At 44.1% G+C, this 22,746-nt stretch overlaps 1 protein-coding gene across 1 annotated transcript in view; it reads left to right on the top strand.

Moving 5' to 3' along the window:
• COA1 (cytochrome c oxidase assembly factor 1) overlaps positions 1-22,746 on the top strand; it is a 65,973-nt gene that overhangs the window by 33,994 nt on the left and 9,233 nt on the right. Inside the window, exon 4 of the mRNA XM_075919830.1 lies at positions 22,484-22,585. Within this exon, the coding sequence (XP_075775945.1) occupies positions 22,484-22,585 (102 nt within the window). The remainder of the gene's footprint in view (positions 1-22,483; positions 22,586-22,746) is intronic.

The following is a 22,746-nucleotide window of genomic DNA, read 5'->3' on the forward strand; positions in this document are numbered from 1 at the left end:
CGTCTCCAGCAGACATGGGGCATCGGCAGCAAAGCCGCAGCCGTGGCAGGGTCCCGCGCTTCTGAGGCTTTGCTCTGGTAAAGCCTCAGAAGCGCGGGAACTGCCGCTGCTGCGGCTTTGCTCGCGGTGCCCCTGGTCTGCTGGGGACCGTCTCCAGCAGACCAGGGACACCGCGAGCAAAGCCGCAGTGGTGGTGGGTCCCGCGCCAGAGCAAAGCCTCAGAGGCGAGGCACCCCGCTGCTGCGGCTTTGCTCCCCGTGTCCCTGGTCTGCTGGGGGGGGAAGAGGCGCAGCTAGTGTGCCCCCCCCCCCCAGCAGACCAAGCTTTTGTTGTGGACCCTGGGGCAGAGAAGCTGGGGCGCTGCCGGTTGGTCCCGCAGCGCCGCTCTGGGCACTACTGGACCAACCCGGCAGCACCCCAGCTGCTCTGCCCCAGGCGTCCCCAAGTCAGCCGTTGCTGAAACTGACCAGCGCTGACTACAGGAAGCCCGAGGCACAGTTGCTCTGCCCTGGGCTTCCTGGAATCAGCAGCTGATCAGTTTCAGCAGCAGCTGACTTGGGGTTCTTAAGTTGAATCTGTAAGTCAGAACTGGCGGTCAGTTTCAGCAGTGGCTGAATCTGGATGCCAGTTCTGACTTACATACAGATTCAACTTAAGAACAAACCTACAGTCCCTATCTTGTATGTAACCCGGGGACTGCTTGTATTTTGAAAGTTGCCCTGCACTGTCTGTCTTACTGTCTTGAATTTTTTTTTAAGAGACTTTAGCTGCAGTATGAAAGAGTTTTCAAAAATAAAATCACTCCTGTATTGCGTGTCTCGTAGTAAAACACTACACATGGAAACACTGAAAACAAGTAGCTGTCCCTAGAAAAGAAAATGCATGCATTATTGGGTAGGATTAATAATTAATAATGAATCAACAGGCAAACAAGCAAGCAAGCAGTAACATATGGGCTATTGTAGATTAATTCATAATTGCAAACATAGCACAAATCATATACTAGGAGTGCTTGGCATAAAAGTTACATTGGAAGTTGTATTTAGAAATAAGACAAATTTCTAAATTTCTGCACACATGGTCAGGTTTAATATTGTGAAATATCTGCATTTTTTTTTTAAATTTAAAATAGTTGGACAAATGTTGGGATTTTTTTTCCTGTTGTCCGCTACCTGATGTTTATAATGGGACTTTTGCAATGTCAAAACACGATGTTTAGTCATATTTACTAACCCTTAGTCCAGCTTTAAAATAAGTATAGGTAAACACATATACAGTGGGGTTGATTGTGTTGTGTTGCCTATGATTGGGGGAGAGGTTTTGTTGAATCACTGCAGTAGTGCAATATCATTGTTTTAAGGGGTGTTGACAGAATAAGGGCTTGTCTACAATCTTTAATTAGATAATTTAACATTAATATACCCAGTATCCTACTCTATTATATTGCAATCATATCTAATGGCTGACCAGGTCATGCCCCCATTGTGTTAGGTACTGTATAGTGTAACTGACAGTCCCGGCCCCAAGTAGCCTACAGTCTCAAGATCATGCTTTTGGCACAGAATATACCAGACCTGACCCTCAGGCTTCTTTGCATTGCTCTGTGGGTACAGTCAGTCCATAAACCCTTTTAAACCATCCCCAGGCAAGAGTCTCTTAAGCACTAGGATGATACTGCAGTGCCATACTGCTGATGTATGCTTTACCCTAATATAGCAGGGAGAAGGGGAGGTGGCTATTGAAAAGGAGATATGGCCAGACACCCCTATCCTGAGCTGATCCTCGGCTGCATTTCTACCCCCCCCCCCCGTGTCTGATGCAGACCTTAGTGAATTAGAGCAGCATAGGGCTATGCAATAAAGAGCTTTAAACCACTTTACACATCACTTGACTTGCACTCTCTGCTTTTGGCCAGGCTAGAGGATCAGATACACAGTGTGTGCAACATCCAGCCTCCAAGGGTGTCTGCCTGGCAATAAAAGCACACACAGTTGGCCTGTGTCTGCTGACTCATGCTCACAGAGCTTGGGCTGCAGCGTTATAAAATTGCGCTGTAGACATTCAGTTTCCAGCTGGTGCTTTAGCCCTGGGAATCTCTAGAACAAATAGGATGGCAACCAATGATTTTCAGTTTGCATGGGGAGCAAAACGACTCCTTGCTTTGCTTGTGTTAAGGCCAAACATGAATAAAGCTTTTGCTCCTTCAGTGTTCTTTGGAGCTCTAGTGGTTAACAACCCTCTGTGCCCCTCCACCCCCATTCTCTTCCCCAGAAGCCTGCATGCCACTGGTAAAGCTTATACCCGACCACTTCTTTTTGGAATCTGAGAACACTTGATACTGTTCCTACAAATCCCAGAACCTTCTCTCTCATTGCGCTGCTCTCATTTGTGATTTCCTTTTTCTAGATAGATGTCATTTTTAGCTTTGAATTGTGTGTCCAAAACACTTAAACAGCCCTGACTGGGGAAAGCGAGGCACAAGGCAGGGCAGCAGGAACAAAAAAAGGGCTCAAACCACTTAATTCTTCATTTAAATTAGTGGCTCATTTAGGTTAAACAATGTGCCCAGCAAAATTGATATGATATCCATCCTATGGATTGGAATGCTACAGCTTTCAGGTTTGCTTCCTGCCAGACAGTTAACCCTTACTGCATGCGTAACTGCTGGTTAATGGAGAAAAAACTTAATTTTCTATTGTGACCATGGGACTAATTAAAACATTCCCATCAGTTTTTAACAAGAAAGTTGTTTAATAACAGTATACTGGCTCAGACACTCAGTCCCATAATGTATCAATGGCACATACTGAATCACTGTTAATGAGCTGACTTTGGGGGTGGTTCCCCACCCACTCTTAAAATAAAGCAGTTTGTTGGCTACTTTTAAAAATGATTGGTTGCTTTCTTCCCACTTACCCCAGCAATACTGTACATGGGGACTAATAGACAGTTACAAGGTATCTTGCCTGCCCCATGCCCAGACATTATGGAGTCAGTTCTGTCCTCCACTAAATCCCCTTAAAGGGGCCTTAAAAAGCAACAAATAACCCGTGGGGGGAAACCTTCCACTTAAGGGAGCTCCCCTGGAAGCGTAGAACAGGCTTAGGTAGCCCAATTCCAAGTCCTTAGCAGGGATGGCTTATCAGGGTGGCCAGTAGAAAGAAAGCAAAATTGCCAAGGTGAAAAGGTGTGGCCACAGGGCATGGTAGCCCATGGGAAGCAGAGAGCAAGCTGGAGCAGTCCCAAGGCTGAATATATTGATCCGAGTGCTGGTGCTGGAAAAATGCTACCTAAAGCCAACTTAGTTGGAAAAGAGGCTCAGTCCTTGGGCTTCTCACAGGAACAGACTGAGAATCAGGCTTCCATATCCATAGGCAGTCTTTGCTATCTTACTATTACCATTTTCTGCTTATAAGCCTATACAGATCTCTCTTGTGCACACAGACTTACTTTACTGGGTAGGGTTGCCAGATGGTTTAACCAAAAATACCGAAACCCCTCTCCCCCTCCCCCAAAAAGGGGGAAAAATTCTGTTTAGGGGAGAAAAAGGGGGAGACCAAAGTTGTTGAACAAAAAAAAAAAAAGGACCCCGAGAGTTAAGCATAAATAAATAAATAAATAAAAACCCCAGCATGGCCCCTTTGAGGCTTTTTGGCCCTAAGACGCCGCAGGCGGCCATCTGCCATCTTGTCTTTCTGATTCAGGCCAGACAGCTCAGGACTTTCACCTTCTGTCTGGGGAAAAAAAACTCAGAAAATACCGGACATTCTAGGTGTCCGGTATTTTCTGATTGTTTTTACTGGACAGGAGGTGAAAATACCAGAGTGTCTGGGTCAATACTGAACACTTGGCAACTCTATTACTGGGTGCTGAGTCCCTCTGAAAACTGGAGTCAGGTGCCAGGCAGCAGGAAAAGTGTCATGGGAAAAATATAGCTGTTACAGATATTGTAAGTATAAACAGTGGGTGTAAGTTATTTGCTGAATGGTTAGAAGCAGAGAGTGTAAGGGTGCATTGTATAAATTTTATAATATACAAACACCAGAATACAACTGGGCTACATCTACATTGGCAAAAATCTTGCCACCTGTCTATACTGGCCACAAGTACTTGTGCAAGAACACTGACGTTCTAATGTATAAAATCAGTGCTTCTTGTGCAAATATCTGACGCTCCCACTCAGGGATAAGCCCTCTTGCGCAAGAACAGTTGCACAAGAGGCCAGACAGGCAATGTTAATTTCTTGTGCAAGAAAGCCCGATGGCTAAAATTGCACAAGAGAGCATCTACACTTGCACAGATGCTTTTGCGCAAAGGCACATGCCGGTGTAGATACTCTCTTACTCAAATACTCTAATGCAAAAACTCTTGTGTTAAAGAGTATTTGTACAAAATCTTGCCAATGTAGACGTAGCCCTGGTGTGAAAAGAGAATTGAGACCACATGATAATTATAGGATGGGGCCCTTAAATGTAATGTGAGAACTGAGTTAAATGGTGATCTGTTTACTCCTGATCTAAAGTTGATTCAGATTGAAAAAATTAACTATGCAGCACTAGATCTTTTCTTGCAGTGTAATCTAGTTTCTGTTCCCCATTTGGAATTTTATTTTTTATTTTTTGTAAACACAGACCACGAGACACACATGTTTTGGCTCCTGGGGAAAAACCTTGAAGACTGCGGGTTGTAGAAAATACAATTTGTGTTTTGAAGCTAAGTGCAGTTTTCGGGTTTCTCGGCATTTTTGATTCCCAACCAGTTTCTGCATTCAGAAAAACACAGCCTTAAAAGGGCAACGGTGCGAGCTTTGGCAACTAATTTTTTTTTAAATAACTTGTCTAGTAAAGTTAACCTGCATGATGAAAATGGCTTGTCATACTAGTGAAATGCATTAGTCATAAAACACACCCTTCACCCCCGCAAGAGATATCTATTATGGTGTACACAATACTGTGTATAAAAGAGCGGCCTCTCTTGTGGGTAGAAAATCCACACCTCTTTATGTACATAGTGTTATTGGTCACTCCACAATTTTTCATGTGTTCTATGAATCATAGGCATAAACCCCAACCCAATCAGTTTATATTCCTGGAATGTGCAATTTATTTTTCTTCTCTTCCGCCTCTTTTAAAACACTTTTAGCTGTGTTGTTGACAAGTTCTAGCCAGCATTGTACAACCTGGAAGAATGCATGTTTTAAGTATTTTAGGTCTGACAAACTTAAGAGTCAACTGAGCAATGGATGTCCAGCTTGTTCCTCAATGTGGAACCCCTGTTTGTTCAGACACTGAAGAATAAGGAATACAATGAAAAGAGTGAACACATTATTAAACTGACAAATCAGATTTAGTACAGAAGGTGGGGTGAGAGAGAGGGAGGGACTCCCCTACCCCTGTCAGGCTTTTGCATGCTACCACGGGCTCCCGGGGGGCCGATTGCGGCCCCGCCTCCTAGCCACTCCTCCTCCCCCCCCCCCCACCCACTAGGCTTCTGTCCAGCGCCCAGCCAGATAAACAGAATATACTAGACATTGAACATTTCCGGTATTTTTCTGAATGTTTATACCGGACAAAGGGCACAAAAACTGGACTGTCTGGTAGAATACTGGACACCTGGACACCCTAGTTAGTCAAAGTGCTACCAGACTATTTGTTGTTTTTTAAGTTTAGCAATGTATTGATTCTAGATTACGTATTTCAAGTAACATGGCCGTTTTATTCTGAATTAGGAGCGGTCAGTCATGACACAGCTAATAAATACATTTGAAATACCACCTGAAAAGGAGTATTTTTACTTTGTGCTAGAAGAATAGGGAGCATAGAAAGGTTTCTAAAAACAGAAAGGTTTCTAAAAACAAAACGAAAAGGAGAGTAAGGTGCATAGCGAAGAGAAAGGGAGGCTATGTTAGACTAGAATGTGAATTGTTACCTAATCTTGATCCAACCTACTGAGCAAATGAAAAAGTTTTCCAGATTGGAAAAATGTGGTGTATTTTAGAGACTCAGAAGTTGTTTTCATGAATAGTAGTAAGAGGGAGCGAGGGGAGTCCAGCACTGCAAGTAAGGCAATACTAGTCTATTGTATGACAAGCTGCAGTACCCTGCTTTGGACATTGGCTGGAAATACCAAACTTCAGAGATCACATTGCAGGGAAGTGATGAACGCAGGCTTAAAGGGAAAGGCTATTGTGTAAGGCAGTGGTCCCCAACGCGGTGCCTGCGGGCACCATGGCGCCTGCCGGGCCATTTCCGTGTGCCCGCCAAGTGATCGGGGCCGGCCCCGCCCCTGGGTGCACGGCGCATGGGCAGTGCCAGCCCCCTGGGTGCATGGTCAGCTTCAGCCCCAGGCGCACAATCCATGGGCAGCCCCGCCCCCGGTTGCACAGTGTTTGGGTGGCCCCGCCCCCAGGTGCGCAGTGCAAGGGCTGTGCCGGCCCCAGGCACACGGCATATGGGCGATGCTGGCCCCTGGGTGAGCAGCACAGGAGCGGCCTGGCCCCAGGAGTGCAGCGCATGGGTGGCGCCAGCACCAGGTGCATGGCATACAGGTGGCCCCTTCCCCAGGCACTTGCGTGGCCCTGCCCCAGGGTGCCCGACGTGAGCAGCCCCACCCCCGGGCTGCCAACAGCCCCAAAAGGTTGGGGACCACTGGTATAAGGTTTGCTGAAATTGGCAAATAGGAAATGGTTTGTACAAACCCAGTGAGAGGAAAGGCTAGGCAATTGGTTAAGTATAAGTGTTGGCACTTATTACCATAGATGCCAAAAAAATTTACTACTTTGGAAGAACATTATGGGAAAGTAAGGGTAAGATGATGATGAGCAGTAGGGTTTACATGTTTTAGTGCATAGATAGAGCAGCTAGAGGAGACTTGTATTTTCATAGAATTGACCTTAACGTTTCAGAGCTAATTTCTCTGTCACACTTCAAACACCAGTATTACACATCCACACCCCAAATCTTGCTTCAGTTGTTCAGAATAGTGTGAAAAGATTGCAACTGAAATTTAGCACGTTACAGAAGATGGGCAAGCTAAATTCTTTTAATACTAGAGCATCTTGCTGACTTGTAAAGATGATGCTTTGCCTAATTCATTGAGTCATATTAAATCCTGTCTAACGGGCTTTTCTTCACATTTGCTTAGTGGTTGTTTTTTGTTTTTGAAACTGACAAGTCTGCCTAATACAGGCAGTCCCCGGATTACGTACAAGATAGAACAAACCTACAGTCCCTTAAGTTGAGTCTGTATGTAAGTCGGAACTGGCGTCCAGATTCAGCCGCTGCTGAAACTGACCGCCAGTTCTGACTTACATACAGATTCAACTTAAGAACCCCAAGCGTCCCCAAGTCAGCTGTTGCTGAAACTGATCAGCAGCTGATTCCAGGAAGCCCGGGGCAGAGCAACTCTGCCTCGGGCTTCCTGTAGTCAGCGCTGGTCAGTTTCAACAGCGGCTGACTTGGGGACACCTGGGGCAGAGCAGCTGGGGTGCTGCCGGGTTGGTCCAGTAGTGCCCAGAGTGGCGCTGCGGGACCAACCCGCAGTGCCCCAGCTGCTCTGCCCCAGGGTCCACAACAAAAGCCTGGTCTGCTGGGGGGGGAGGGCGCACATTAGCTGCGCTCCCCCCCCCCCCCCCAGCAGACCAGGGACACGGGGAGCAAAGCCGCAGCGGCAGCGGGGTGCCGTGCCTCTGAGGCTTTGCTCTGGCAAAGCCTCAGAGGTGCGGGACCCCGCCGCTGCTGCGGCTTTGCTCCCGGTGCCTCTGGTCTGCTGGGGACGGTCCCCAGCAGACCAGGGGCACTGGGAGCAGCTTTTCTCGCCCCGGAGGTCGAGGTGGCGGACGCTGCCTGCGAGCTCCGGGGCGAGAAAGCCCCATTCGTAAGTGCAGATCCGACATAAGTCGGATCTGCCTAAGTCGGGGACTGCCTGTACTTTGTTTTATCATGAATATTCTTCCAAATAATACAGCTGCCTGCATTCATGTGCCTGCATGTAGTATAGTTTGTAGAATCCATTGTATTTTAAAAGAAAATGAAAAATCATAGAAGTAGTGCTGGGGCAATGTATTGTTTCCCGCCTAACATGTGCAAATGGCTTTTAGAAGACACTATCCAAATAAATGTTCACTGTGGTTGTAATTTCCTTTTGGAGAAGCAAAGAAAACAGGATTATTGATTTAAATCAAGAATACAAATGATTTCCTTTACACAAAGCTGCCAAATGCTTGAAGTTATTGATTTTTGTTCCCTCTCCTCACTTCTGCTCCCAAGCACTTCTTGTTCTGTTATGTGCTTCAGCAGTTTGATAAACAAAATTCACTAAATTAAAAGAAAACTTGTAGTAAATCCTTGTAGAAAAGCATCTGCATTAAAATTAAAGGGGGTAAAATGTATGAATCTTTTAAAAAAATCATTTTTAAACTCGAGTTTATGTAGCCAAGCAAACCTTGAAAGGACTGAAAAGTACCCTTGCCGTAAGAAGCCATAAAAGAAAACAGAGAAGAGAGGCTCAGAATTTCAAAGCAACAGGAAGAAATTATCACAGAACAGCGATTAAAACCTAAAAAGATGTGAAAGTTGCAGTTATTTCTTTATTTTTTGTTGGCAGGAAACTTGCACCGTTGCTTACATTTTTGCAGTAAGAGCTGAGCACAGCTGAGGCCTGCCCTTGGAACATGTCATTTTGAAGATAGCACGTAAGGTATTAATAAATGTAGAACAATAGTTGCTGTCAAGTTGGTTACAAGGCACTAGCTCACTGAGGGGGGCCTGACAATGTCAAAAGCCATTAGAGAAGAGCCTGAGACTATTTTATATGCTTCAGCTGAACCCCAAAAAATGTCTTAAAGCCTATTCCAAGGCTTCAATTCATCTGTCTACTCTAGAGAGTGGTTTTTTTAATTTTGAAGAAGCTGGCAAACAATTGCTTTCCTCCTCCCCACCCCTTTTCTTTTGTCAACTGCAAAAACTCAGACAGTAAGGAAACAAGACACAATGGAATAAATTCTGCTGTGAAATAAATACACGCAATGCTACTGGAATCAATTGAGGCTTCAGTGAAGTTGCTCCTATTTACACTGTCAGAATATGGCCTACTGTTTCTCATATCCCTAAAGCAAAGTGGCCCAGGGGTTCGAGCACTGGATTGGGACTGAGGAGACTTGGTTTCTCTTCCTGGCTCTGCCACTGGGTGACCATGGGCGTGTCACCAATCTGTGCCTCAGGTTCCCCATCTGTAAAATGGGGCTCATGATACTGATATTCTTTGTAAAGAGCTATGAAATCTACAGATTAAAAAGTTCTGTACAAGAACTAGATTAAATTATTAGTGATGAATCACTTGAAAGAGATTGTTTTTTCTGGTTCTGAGTAAACACATTCAGCTTCTAAACTGACTTAAAAGAAGTTGTGACGGTTTCCCTCCACCTCTGCCTTTGTGTCTGTCTACAGAGGAGTACAATTAGGAAAGTTAGTCACTGATTAGCAATGAAATGTTAACAGGCTTGTCAGTTCTTTAATAAGCACAAACTACAGCTACTATAATTATTCTTCTCCTTTAATAATATACCCCAGTACCATTTAATTTTTATTTTCAAGGTGTCCCATTTCCCTCCCCCCCCCCCCCCATAGGCAATCATGATGACCGGTTGCTGCTGAAGCAAGCAGTTGTGTCCCTTTATATGTATATATTGTACTTAAACTCATAAGGGCTTTCTCATAGGATCTCAAAGCACTTTACATACAGAGAAGCCTCAAAACACTTCCAATAGTAGGCATTAGAATGCCTATTTCTACATGTGGGAACTAAGACCTAGATTAGTTAAGGCTTTAGCTAGAGCTACACAGTGAGTCAGTCCAAACCAGAACTGAGACTAGAACCCAGAAATCATGGTAGCTCCTTGCCGAACCCCTATTAATTATCGCCACGTGAATTACCTAAGGCACAAATAGATGTAATACTTTCACTTACCATAAAAAGTGTGTATCAAATGCTTTTATGTTTAAATTTGAGATATCTGAAAACTATTTTCTATAGTGTTGGTATGACCATCTCAGCCTTCTGTACCCACAGGAATGCAAAGTTGGAAGTCTGTGATTGAGTAGGGGAGCGTGAAAAATAAGAAACCTTATGTACAGAAATCTCTTATGGTGGAAGACTGGCTTTCCTGTACAGTCTTCAATTTAGGATGTCTGTGGCTTGAGTCTCTTCCACTATAATTAAAGGTATGATTTCCAGCTAACTTAAGTATTCTTTTGGAAGAGTATAAACACACCTTATGGTCAAACGCGTTTGTAACTACTGGCCTTTCTGATGAACAATCCAAATGTTTGGAAGTTTTGTAGCTCTTGATCAAATGCCATGGGCAGTCAGTGAAGGTAGGGCTGGAGAAGGCAAGCTCCCAGCCTCATCCCTTTGGCTGAGGCCCCACCCCATGGGAGTCAAGCCCCTTCCCTAACCCCCACCACAGGGAGGTGGGCCAGTGCACCCCCTACCCCCATGAGGAGGGGAGTGCAGGTGGGTGCATGTCCCCAGTTCCCGAGCATGAGGAGGGAAGGTGGCGCATGTCCCCAGCTTTCCTGGCCCCAGAACATGGGGAGGGTGGGTGCTGGGGGCAGCAATTTTCTACCCCCAGAATGCCTATAGTTGGAGTTCTGGGGTGGAGTGTACATGGGGCCAGGCTGGCAATTTGGGAAGGCTGTACCTTCCCCCGCCTATTATACCAGTCGCCCATGGGCTAACCCAGTGTTTCTCAACCAATGGTACGAGTCCTCGTAGCCAGTCAGTAACAGTGCTTGGGATTCTTCTTCCTTGTTGAACCTCATCACATTTCTTTTGGCCCAAACCTCCAATTTGTCTAGGTCACTCTGGATCCAGTCCCTACTCGAGAGAAGTCTGGGGGGTACGTCAACACAACTGAAATTTGGAGGGAACTGAATTTTTAAGTTTTACAGCACTTTATTATTTTTGTACTTTTTACACCCAAAAGTTTCGTTACCTGCCCAGCTACAATTAAGTTGTTTAAACAAATGTGGTGCAATGGTAGAAAAAAAAGTGTGTGTGTGTGTGTGTGTGTGTGTGTGTGTGTGTGTGTCTGAAAACTGTAGGTAGTGGGGTTATTTATAATTTTATTTTTTTTAAAAGGGTACTTTATTAAAAAAAAGTTGAGAAACACTGGGCTAGCCTATTCAGATGCAACGAGGTTTGGGTGCCTAACTTGAGGGAGGGTCAAGGGCTTAGTTTTGGACTCTTCAGTGCTTTCTGAAAATTAGACCCCTTAAAGATCTTAGGTTGAGCACCCACAGACTGGGGCCCTACAAAAAATCACTTGCCACTTTTGAAAATCTCCCCTGCTAACAGTATTTAAGTGTGTGCTAAGCCCTGAAAAAGGACTATGGGTCAGATTCTAGGCTGGAATAAAATTGGAATAGCTCCAATGAGAAGCTAAAGGTCAGCCCCATATGTCACTTCAGTATAGAAAGCAGGCCTAGTCTTTGTTCAGAAAGGCTCTTCACAGCATCATTTCAGGAGAGGATGCATGTGCTAGAGCAGAAGCCACTGACCTGCAGAAAAAAAAAAAATCAGTCGGGGGCAGCACACAAGTGAGATGCCAAAAATAAATAAAAGTCCTTGCTGACTTGGCTGCTGACTGAGAAGGAGAAAGGCACTCCTCACATTCCCCTCGCACACCAGAGCCTTGGGTGGCCCCAGCTTGTAGATTTGCTGTGCTCCAGACCCACAGTAGGTGCAGGCCCCCCAGTGCTGTGGGGGAGCCTTGAGGGCCAGATGTGGGCCCCTGGGCCTGAGGTTCCCCACCTCTGAGCTAGAGGTTAGGACATTCACATCGTGTTCAAGGGACCCAGTTCCATTTCCTGCCCCTGCCATAGACTTCCTGTGTGACTCTGAGCAAGTTGCTTAGGGTGTGTCTCCATTCTCTGCAGCTGTGAGTGTCTGAGCCCAGGATGACAGACTTGGTTTTGTGGGGCTTGCACTATGACACTTAAAATAGTTTATGGGAAGGGAGGACTTCAGAACCTGAGGTGTAGCCTAAATTGCAAGTTAAAACCATCTACACAGTTATCACTAGAGGCTCCCCAAATCTAGGTCTTCCAGTGCAGGCCTTCAGACTTGTTCCCACTTGGCCATGTAGATAATAGAATGATAAGGTCTCTTCCAACCCTAGGAGACCATTGAGTTCAACCCCCTGCCCAAAGTAGGACCAACCCCAACCAAATCATCCCAGCCAGGGCTTTGTCAAGCTGGGACTAAAAACCTCAAAGGATGGAGAGTCCACCACCTCGCTAGGAAACCCATCCCAGTGTTTCATCACCCTCTGAGTAAAATAGTTTTTCCTAATAGCCAACCTAGACCTCCCCCACTGCAAATTGAGACCATTACTCCTCATTCTGCCATCTGTCACTACTGAGAACAGCCTCTCTCCTTCCTCTTTGGAAGTCCCCCTTTAGGTAGTAGAAGGATTCTATCAGATTTCCCCTTATTCTTTTCTTCTGTAGACTAAACAAGCCCAAATACTTCAGCCTCTCCTCATAAGTCATGTGCTCCAGCCCACTAATCATTTTGGTTGCCCTCTGCTGGATGTTTTCCAATGTATCCACATCCTTTCTGTAATGGGAGCCCCAGAATTGGACACAATACTATAGATGTGGCCTCACCAGTGCCAAATAAAGGGGAATAATCACTTATTTAGATTTGCTGGCAATACTCCTCCTAATAATGCAAATTAACGTGCCATAAGCCTCTTGGCTACAAGGGCACACTGACTCATATCCAGCTTCTTATCCACTGTAATCCCCAAGTCTTTTCCTGCCAAACTGTTGCTTAGCCAGTCAGTCCCCAGTCTGTAACAGTGCTTGGGATTCTTCTTCCTTGTTGAATCTCATCACATTTCTTTTGGCCCAAACCTCCAATTTGTCTAGGTCACTCTGGACCCAGTCCCTACCCTCCAACGTATCTACCTCTCCTGCTAGCTTAATGTCATCTGCAGACTTGCTGAAGGTGCAATCCATCCCCCTCATCCAGGTCATTAATAAAGATATTGAACAAAACCGGCCCCGGTACTGGCCCTTGGGATACTCCGCTTGATACCAACCACCAGCCAGACATCGAGCCGTTGATCACTACCTGTTGAGCCTGGCAATCTAGCCAGCTTTTTGTCCACCTTACAGTCCATTTATCCATCCATACTTCCTTAACTTGCTGAGAAGAATACTGTGAGAGACTATATCAAAAGCCTTGCTAAAATAAAGGTATATCACATCAACTGACTTCCCCATGTCCACAGAGCCAGTTACCTCATCATAGAAAGCAATCAGGTTGGTCTGGCATGACTTGCCCTTGGTGAATCCATGTTGACTATTCCTGATCACTTTCTTCTCTCTTCCAAGTGCTTCAAAATGGATTCCTTGCGGATCCCTTCCATGATTTTTTCTGGGGACTGAAATAAGGCTGACTGATCTGTAGTTCCTTGGATTGTCTTTATTTTTTTTAAAAGATGAGCACTACAATTGCCTTTTTCCAATTGTCTAGGACCGCCCCCAATCGCCATGAGTTTTCAAAGATAATGGCCAATGTCTCTGCAGTCACATCAGCCAACTTTTCTAAATAGTTCTTAACCTGTTCTTCCTCCACCGAGGGTTGCCCACCTCTTTTTACTGTGCTGCCTAGTGCAGTAGTCTAGGAGCTGACCTTGTCTGTGAAGACAGAGGCAAAAAAAGCATTGAGTACTTCAGCTTTTCCCATAATATCTATCACTAGGTTACCTCCCTCATCCAGTAAGGGTCCCACACCTTCTCTGACCACCCTCTTCTTGCTAATATGGCTGTTGAAACCTCTCATTTCCCTTAGGCCATGGATGGGCAAACTTTTTGGCCTAAGGGGAACATTTGTGTTCAGAATTTATTTGGAAGTCCAGGTAGAGAAGACTGGAGAGGAGGGCTGTGTTTCCCCAAACAGCCAGGCGTGGCCTGACCCCTGCATCCTGACCACCCCCAGGGACTCCTGCCCCTATCCACCTCCTCCCTCACACGACTTCCCATCTGCTATCCAACCGCCTATGTTCTGCACTTCTCAACACCCTCCCCCCCCCCGTTCCCCTTCCTCTTAATGCCCCTCATACCACTTGTCCTCAATCCACCCCCATAGTGGATACTAGGCCCCTGCCTACTCCTCAGAACCTCCTGCCCACCCAACTCCCCTCCTTTGACCCCCCCCCTCCCAACTCCCTGCTTTCTTATTCAATCCCCTCTGCTCCTCGTCCCAATTGCACCTTCTGCAATACCAAAGCTGGACGAAAGGATCTCTAGTGGGCAGGATCTGTCCTGCGAGCTGTAGTTTGCCTACCTCTGCATCTCAGTTCTCCATATATGAATGGGAAGTTAACTCATGGCAGGAGATACGGGGGAGGGAGAGTTGCTTAGATACTATGGTGGTCATGGCCACAAAAGTACCTAAGATTCAATGAATAAATTAAGATGTCAAACAATGTAGCAATCCATTTTCCGTCTAATCTTTTCTAGCTCATGTTCTGGTAAGGGGATAGCAGAGCTGAATCAGCCACTGTCTGAAATGCCTCCTTTACTATGGAGAGACGCTGACTCAGAACCAGCTGTCTTTTATGCTCCTCCCCCCGCCCCCCCCCCCCCACACTCTTTCCTTTACATGATCCATGAATGATGTCATGATATTGCTTAGATTAAGTCAAGGTACTAATAGCAGAGGTGGAGTGTGTGAACTAATGCTAGACCTGTGTGGGGCGGGGGGCAGTTTCCTTGTTACTTTCCTCGTCCTTGTTGACCTTGACATCTGATCTCAAACTCAATCTATGAATTTACCAACTTGAGTCTGAATGAAAAAAATTGAGATAATAGAAGAATGTTCAAAATACATGATAGCGTAGCTGGTTCTCTGCTTAGAGTAGCGTATTTCTAGATCTCGTTCCCTATTAACCTTGGTGTGTGGCTGGTGTTTCAGATTTTTTTTTTTTAAATACACTGCCATATATTTAAGCTCTTGTCAGGATCTTTTGTTCGTGCTTCTGGGCACTTCTCTAGTATAAATATATAAATTTTTTGATTTCTTCAGGTTTTTTAGATCTCCACTATAAATTTCATCATTTTATAGTAGGGATGTGAACAATTAGTTGACTAATCGCTCTCTCCCCCTCCTTCCACTTTCTGCCTCTATCAGAAAGAGGCAGTGGGGGGAGAAAAAGAGGAGGCGCTTTAAAGCGGCAGCACCACATGGAGCCTGAGGCAAGACTTCGGGCTCCACGTGGCACTGCAGCTTTGAAATGCCATCGGGAGCATGAGGCCAACAGGGGGCTGCTTGAGTCCCTGCTAGTCCCATGCTCTCTGTAGAGCTTTTGCCTTTGAAGCCCTGGGGGGGGCTGTTGCTACACTTCAAAGGCTGAGGCGCCCTTATAGACTAATCGAATAGTCGATGCAAATGCATCGACTATTCGATTTGCCAATTAATTGAAATGTTACATCCCTATTTTATAGTAATTTATAAATCTCTTCTGATTATAGGTTTCCCATATTGTGATAGTCTTTGCTGAATTAAAAAGACGCATCTCAATGCCTTTAATTTTGTAAACGTCAGTCAGTATGTGCAGCATATCAGTGTATTGGACACAGATGGCTGCACAGTGAGCCGATCCAATAGCTATTTAGTTATGATTGGATTAAAGGCACCGAAGCTTCTTTGATCTCTCACTCAGAAATGGTTTATGAACTCTTAAATTATTGATAGGCCTGCAGAGTCACATCATATTCTAGGGAACTGTGGACAAATAAGATGCATGCACACATTACGTTATGAAAGTGTCTCTTGCTTGACCGACCATCTTCCTCAAGCTCCTGCTAAGCAGTGTGTTTCCTGTCATATCTATCATTCCAGATTGTTACTTTTGCAACTATCACCATTTTCTTAAGTAAGTTTTCCATGGCAATCTTGTTAAAGCCAGTATGTGGCAGAAATGAATCACTAGTTCTGTGAGAGACATGCCTGGCAAGTTGGTATCTGTTCAGTTTTCATGGGCATTTAGGGAATTAAAAGTTTAGAACAGAATGATTCTTTCAAAGCTTTGAGTATGGTTCTTGTAATGTCACTCATGCTTGCAGAGAAACCAGGAAGCCTTCACCTTTGGGTTCTCAAGTAAATATCTCAATACTGGTGTGTTAAAGTTCACATACCAATTACATTTTTAAACTGATAACAGGTACTTTCTTCCTGTTCTGAAATCTTACTCTAAATCTTTTGTAATTCACCTTTAATCGCAAGAAAGTAATGCCCATTTTTTTTAAACGGGCATATAGTTGCTAATGACAGATTAGTAGGTATTAACCTATAATCCCATTCTCTAATAGCAGCAAGTATGGGTTATATAACATCTATAATTATCCTGCTTCTCCTGTAATGCCTCCTATTTTCACATCTTGAAGATATAGAATGTTTCAATATGGGTGACTTGGAGATGCTTTTATCTTCAGAAATGTCCCCCGCTCTAACCTGTAAGTAAGGCTTTCCTCCTAGGATCTGAAAGAACTTTTCATATTTAGAGATTGAACCTTTTTGTCTCAGTGGAACTTCGGAGAAAAAACAAAAGGATTTGGTCTTTCGTTTTCCTTGTTCCCATGGAAGTAGACAAAATCTATTTTACAGAAGGGTAACCTGCACAAGAGAGGTGAATGGATGGAGGAAGGTGGTTATGGAAGACAATTAATAAAAATAAGTGAAGAGAGAGAAACTATGAAAGTGCACATAAAGGAGAAGAGATTGAAGGAGGGAGGAGAACAAAACCCCTAAAAAGTTAGAGGGGATAAAGGAAATAAAACCCATCTTAAGCTTATTTAATGATGCATTCATGCTCCTGTATTTTAGTGCAGTTCCCCATTTGTGCTATATCTGCAATATGACAGAGGGATGGGTGACTAGTATGAATTCTTAATAGCTATCTTGGCTGCTCTCGATTTTCTTGTTCATTAACTAGATATAGAGACATAAAATAGGCTAAAATTCACCAGAAAGAGTGCAGCATTTTTTTCTACTGATTTGGGGTCTAGTTCTCTGCCTCTTACTTGGAGAGCTACCCCCTTGGAAGCATTTTTGGCTTCTAGATGACTGTCTGTGGACTGATGCTGGTGAGAATAGTTTAAAGTCAAGTCAGCGTATCTATCTCCCTGAAGTCAAAATACTCCTTTAGAAATGGAATAAGGAAGAAATAATAAAAGAAGTGCCCCTTGATGATCTTCATGTTGGTTTTCTGTAAACTGAAGTGATTGAGTTTTTGCTCAAGGTAGATGACTTGCACAAAAGTCTGCATGGGCATTTCAAAATGCACTAGCACGAGGTACAAGGTCACTGAAAACTGTGTATTAAAATATCACCATTGAAGCAGACCTATTGCATCTACTTACACTCCCTCTGTTTAGTGACAACATTGAGGAGGAAAGTATTTTGTGGGCACTATCAGCCAACCTTCTCCAAAGCCCTGTGTGTCCAGGTATGTTGTTAGGAGAGAAACTAGATCAGAGCCAGCTACCTCGTACGTATCAAACGACTCACTGTTTTGTCTTACAAGAGCCATGTTTGTCTTACAAATGCCTCAAATTTCAGCATTTGGCCACATTGTATTGGGTGCAGGAGCCACCCTGCTTATTGAAAGAAAAAAAAAATCACTGCTCCCGAGTTTAAAAACCTCTGGCAGAATGGATTTATGGCACATTTGTGTGTGCTTGTGTTGCACACAGGCATGGGACGAGTGAGCAAGTCGGAAAGCTAATCATCAATGATTACATAAGAGGTTGTACAGCTCCCTCAGTGAAGCTCCTGTCATGGATCAGAACTCCACTCTGCTAGTAACTGTATAAACAAACTGTCCCTAAAGAACTGTGATTCTGCATTTTGTGACTTCAGTGACTGTCATCTAAGATATTTACAACTGTGATATTATACTCACACTTCACCTAGTGGAAGTGCCATTTGTTTCATTGCTACTCTTCTGCACCTGTGGAGGAATGTTTGTCCAACTTCAATGAGGACTGAAAGATAAGGTCTTAAATAATCAGAAAGATATGTATCCCAATTTCTTAAAGTTCCAGAGACTCTCTGAAGCCAAATGTCCTCGCCGAAAGGCCTCCAGCTCAGTTAACACAAGCCAAAGTCTCCTGAGAACAGCTGCTTTTGATAGAAATCCACCCTTTGAGAGAGCTGAAAGGAACTTGTGAGATGGTCACCACTCTGGACTTACAATATTTCAGTGCTATAGAACTCCAACCCTGAGTCTGTTAGCTTTAAATCGAACCATAACCAAGCATCACCACCACCACCTGGCCCTATACATTATATTCTCATTGTGTGAAATAAAGCTGCCTAGTGATTAGAAGGCTGTGCTTTCAGACTGGTTATCTTTTTAAGAGGACATATAGGGTGTGTCTAAATTACATGGCTCCATCGATGGAGCCATTTAGATTAGGCTGATCAGCAAAGGGAAATGAAGCCGCGATTTAAATAATCGTGGCTTCATTTAAATTTAAATGGCTGCTGTGCTGAGCCGACAAACAGCTGATCAGCTGTTTGTCGGCTCAGCGCGCTAGTCTGAAGCTCCCACGCCGACCTGAAAGCCCTTTATCGACCTCCCCATTATGCCTTGTAGGATGAGGTTTACCGGGGAGGTCGATAAAGGGCTTTCATGTCGGCGCGGGAGCGTCCAGACTAGCGCGCTGAGCTGACAAACAGCTGATCAGCTGTTTGTCGGCTCAGCGCGGCAGCCATTTAAATGAAGCCGCGATTATTTAAATTGCGGCTTCATTTCCCTTTGCCGAACAAACAAATCTACATGGCTCCGTCAACGGAGCCATGTAGTTTAGACATACCCATAGGTAGGGAGAACCATACAGCTGTTCTTTTGATACTGCAGATTTGGCATTCTTTCATGTGCATTATGTCAACCTGCAAAGCTGTTCGCACCCCCCTCTCGTCATTTAAAAGCAAAAGTTCACAGAAGAAACTATCAGTTGTGAAGAAATCTCTGCTTATTTTTCACAAGCTAACTTGCTTGCTATTTTAGCAGTCTAACAGGTTCACACTCTAGCTGCAAACACATCTTTATAGAAAATGGCTGGTAAAGAGAAGTAAAATTACTAAGTTGCCAATATCCTGAATTCTGGTTGCTGTGTTTATAAGGCCTGCTCTGATTTTCTGAAACCTCATTGTTTACCCCTTGTTACTATGACTCCCTGTGTTGTGAATGACAGGTACATTTCCTCTCAGATTCCTTTCCAGACAGCAGGGTTCCCAACTTGTTCGCTAGTCTCCACAATGCATGCTCTCCCCCTCCCCCTTTCATTAATGCAAACATTAATGTTTGCAAAAACCAGATGAAATGGCAAATACAGCAGAACCAACATGAAAATATCCATACCTTAAAGCATGTTTGGGAACCCCAATCCTATTTCTCAACTTGTATTTTATAGGTCAGACTTAAAAAGTCACTAGTTGTTGCTTGTTTAAGGGAGTTAAATGTTTTGATGGATTCTTTTAGCCCTATAGTTCATTGGTGGCCATCCCAATTAAGGGAAGGAAATTAACCCCAGGTGAAGTACTAAAATTCCATGAAAATTTACACCTTAACCACAGAACAAGGGCACAGCAGGGTGTAGTTTGCTGTACAAACAAGTCCATACATTGCTATTAAAAACTTATCTCTGAAAGTCCTGTTGTATGTGCATGCTCTGGTCACACCATTCATCAGCTAACCACACAACAAGAAAGTTACTGTTTAATTCACTTATAGTGTAGATGGTAACTGACAAATGCAATGCTAACTGGGGGAAGAGAAAAATCAGGAGTTTGCTTTTCAGCTCTTGAGAGACTTATTGTTAAAATGCATTAAAATAATTATCTTTGGCTTTTTGAATCTCCTACTGTAACTTCTGTCCCAATGATATATCGTCACAGCAGACAAGACGTGGGAGGATGGGTTAGGGAGGATGGGTTAGGGTCCTCAACTAAGAGTTGGGAAGCCATGCTGTGCCACAGATCCTGTGAGACTTGGCCAAGTCTCCCTATGTGCCTTGGTTTCCCTTATGTAAAGGGGGGGTAGGAGCTCTTCCCAGCTGTGGAGGGATGTCGTGAGGATAAATCCATTAAAGATTGCCAAGTGTTCAGACACTCTGCCCATGGAGGGAGGAAGGGGCGGGCATAGAAGTTCCTTAGATAGTGTGATTGAGAGCACTGCAGTAGCTATTGAGTTCATAATTCACTCTGACAAACTACGTGTAAAGCTCGTTTTTACATTTATAAGTGATATTTAAGCAGCTGAGTCTCTTGCTTCCATGAGGGAGCAAAAAGGGAAATGCTGCACAAAAGGGAAAATGTTATTGTTTGTGCAGACCGTGACCCGGCAGAGACGTAACTGGACAAGATATATAAAAAAAGGCAAAGATTATTGCATGTGTATGTAATGAGCATCTTGTTAATTGACATAGATGCCTCTCCCCCTCCATCATGCTTGTCTGAGCATTGATCAGACTGTGATAACTAAAGAATCACAGACAATTTGGTTGCAAGCAGCAGATCCTTTGATTCCACCTTCTTACTAGATAATTCACATTTCACTGATGCTAGATTTCAGTTTTTCTCTGTTTTCCTCAGCAAGCTGTCTGCCCCTGGGCACAGACATTTGTGTACTATTACCTTGAATGTCACTGCAAGAAGAAAATTATGCCTGGCAGTTCTAGGCCATGGTCTTGAAAGGGACATAAATGCCTCAGGTTGCAGCATGTTACACATGATCAGCTTTCCAGATTAAAGACAGTAGGTTAGTGAGGGTTGTCATGCTCCAATAGTCTAATGGTCTGAGTGCCGATCTGGGGCCTATTCTTTGCTCTGAAACTGGGTCCTTGTGTGGACTTAACGTTCCCTGATCTTTCTGCCTCTGATCACCGTTTTACAGATGTTGCAACTTACTTGCCTACTGAAGAGGGGTATTCAGAGGATTAAATTTCCAGGAGTTCTGGGGCTATGAAAGTATTACGTATTATTCTGATTTCATCAATCTGGTTTCAGAGAAGACTTTAAAATGATACGACACAATGTTAAAAGTTGCTTATGCACATTAAGCAATAGACAAAAGTTATATCTGGATTAATTATTAAATCCCTCTTTTTCCCTCAGCTAGAAAACTTGAGAGGGTAGGAAAGGGAAACTCAGGCAATTAGTCAATCTCTGAGGCATCATGGTGGAATGTTCTAGACACAATGCTGATGTCATGTACTGGTGTGTAGCATTATGGGAAAGCCTTCCTTTGTTTGTCACTCCACCCTCTTAAACTGTGATTCCTGAGGCCTGACTAATTCATATGTAGGAGATATTCTGGCCACTCCCATAAATTGTACTAAGTGGTTTTGCTTAGTTCATATTTCTGTAATTGGCTTTGTGCTGCGCTTCATTAAACAGCATTACCTAAGCAGCCCATTTGCATAGTGTCAGCAGGGCAAAGGTTTGGGTTTGAAACCTTGAAGGCCACTAATCCAGTAGCAACGCTGAGCCTAACTCCAGACATCTGCACTCTTCAGTCAACAGGACTATGTTTGATGTCTGACATGACTCCCCACCCAAGAGTCCATTATCCCATTTTTGTGATAGAAATGTTTCAGAAAACAGCTATTCAGATGCTTGTTTATGGCCCATCCTGCCACAACCTGCGCAGAAAGAGTAACATGAGGAAGAGTGTTAGATGGGATTCTCTTGGTCATCTGTTTTAGCACTACCTTTTGGTAGCCAAAGCCATAGATCTTCTACTTGGTTGACTCTTTAGGAGATAGTTGTTACACTGCTGTGTCATTCAGACAGTTGGATGCAACAACAAAGAGTCAGTAAATGGGCAGGATGGTGAAAGGGGAAGGATTAAAAGAAAATAGGATTGCAAGAATCTTCTTGTTTACCAGAGACTTAAAAAAAACAAAACCTCATCAGCATTATGTTTACTAGCAGTGCTATAGCTTGGCTCTGTAGCTTAGGTTTTCAGGCTAAATGGACTCCAGTGCAAGCCATAATTATTTTAGAGGAGTTACACTAGGGATAAATCTGGCCCCTCAACCCTGAATACTTGCACTGTGCTACTGAGTATGTAAGGGAAGCTGTGAGAACAATATGCTAAGTTTTTGGCCATCAGCCACTCCACTAATTGCCGAGAAAAAAATGACCTCCCTGAAGTGGTGGCACTGCTAAAGGAAGTGAATAAATATGTTCTGGCCCCTGTAGGTGCCCAGTTCTCATCATGGATTTCCTCTGGATACACTGTGGGGCCCCAGAGAGAGCTTGATTGCTGCATGCAGTGATTCATTCAGACTTATTTTGTTGGGATATTGAAAGAACTTTGGGCAAAAAAGCACACAACCAAAAAAACCAACCACACCTTTTAGTTTTCCTGCTAAAGTAAATGTTGGTCTCTCTCTCTTTGTAGGTGGAAAGATGCCAGCCTCCTTAAGAAAACTACAACAAATGGCTATTTATCTGGGACTGCTCAGTGGTGGGGGATGTGCTATGATGTATTATCTTATGCAAAGTAAGTCCTGTTGCTGTTAGCAACCTTATTTCCCCTCGCCACATCACTCCCCTTTGTACAGCTGACAAATAAGAATAGTTCAGATTCTGATAAACATGGATGAGGAAGAGCAGCAGAGCTTTAAGAGCTTTATTAATCACATCTGCCCTCATTTTACAGAC

The sequence above is a fragment of the Pelodiscus sinensis genome, chromosome 2, assembly GCF_049634645.1.
Source record: "Pelodiscus sinensis isolate JC-2024 chromosome 2, ASM4963464v1, whole genome shotgun sequence".
NCBI lineage: Eukaryota > Metazoa > Chordata > Testudines > Trionychidae > Pelodiscus > Pelodiscus sinensis.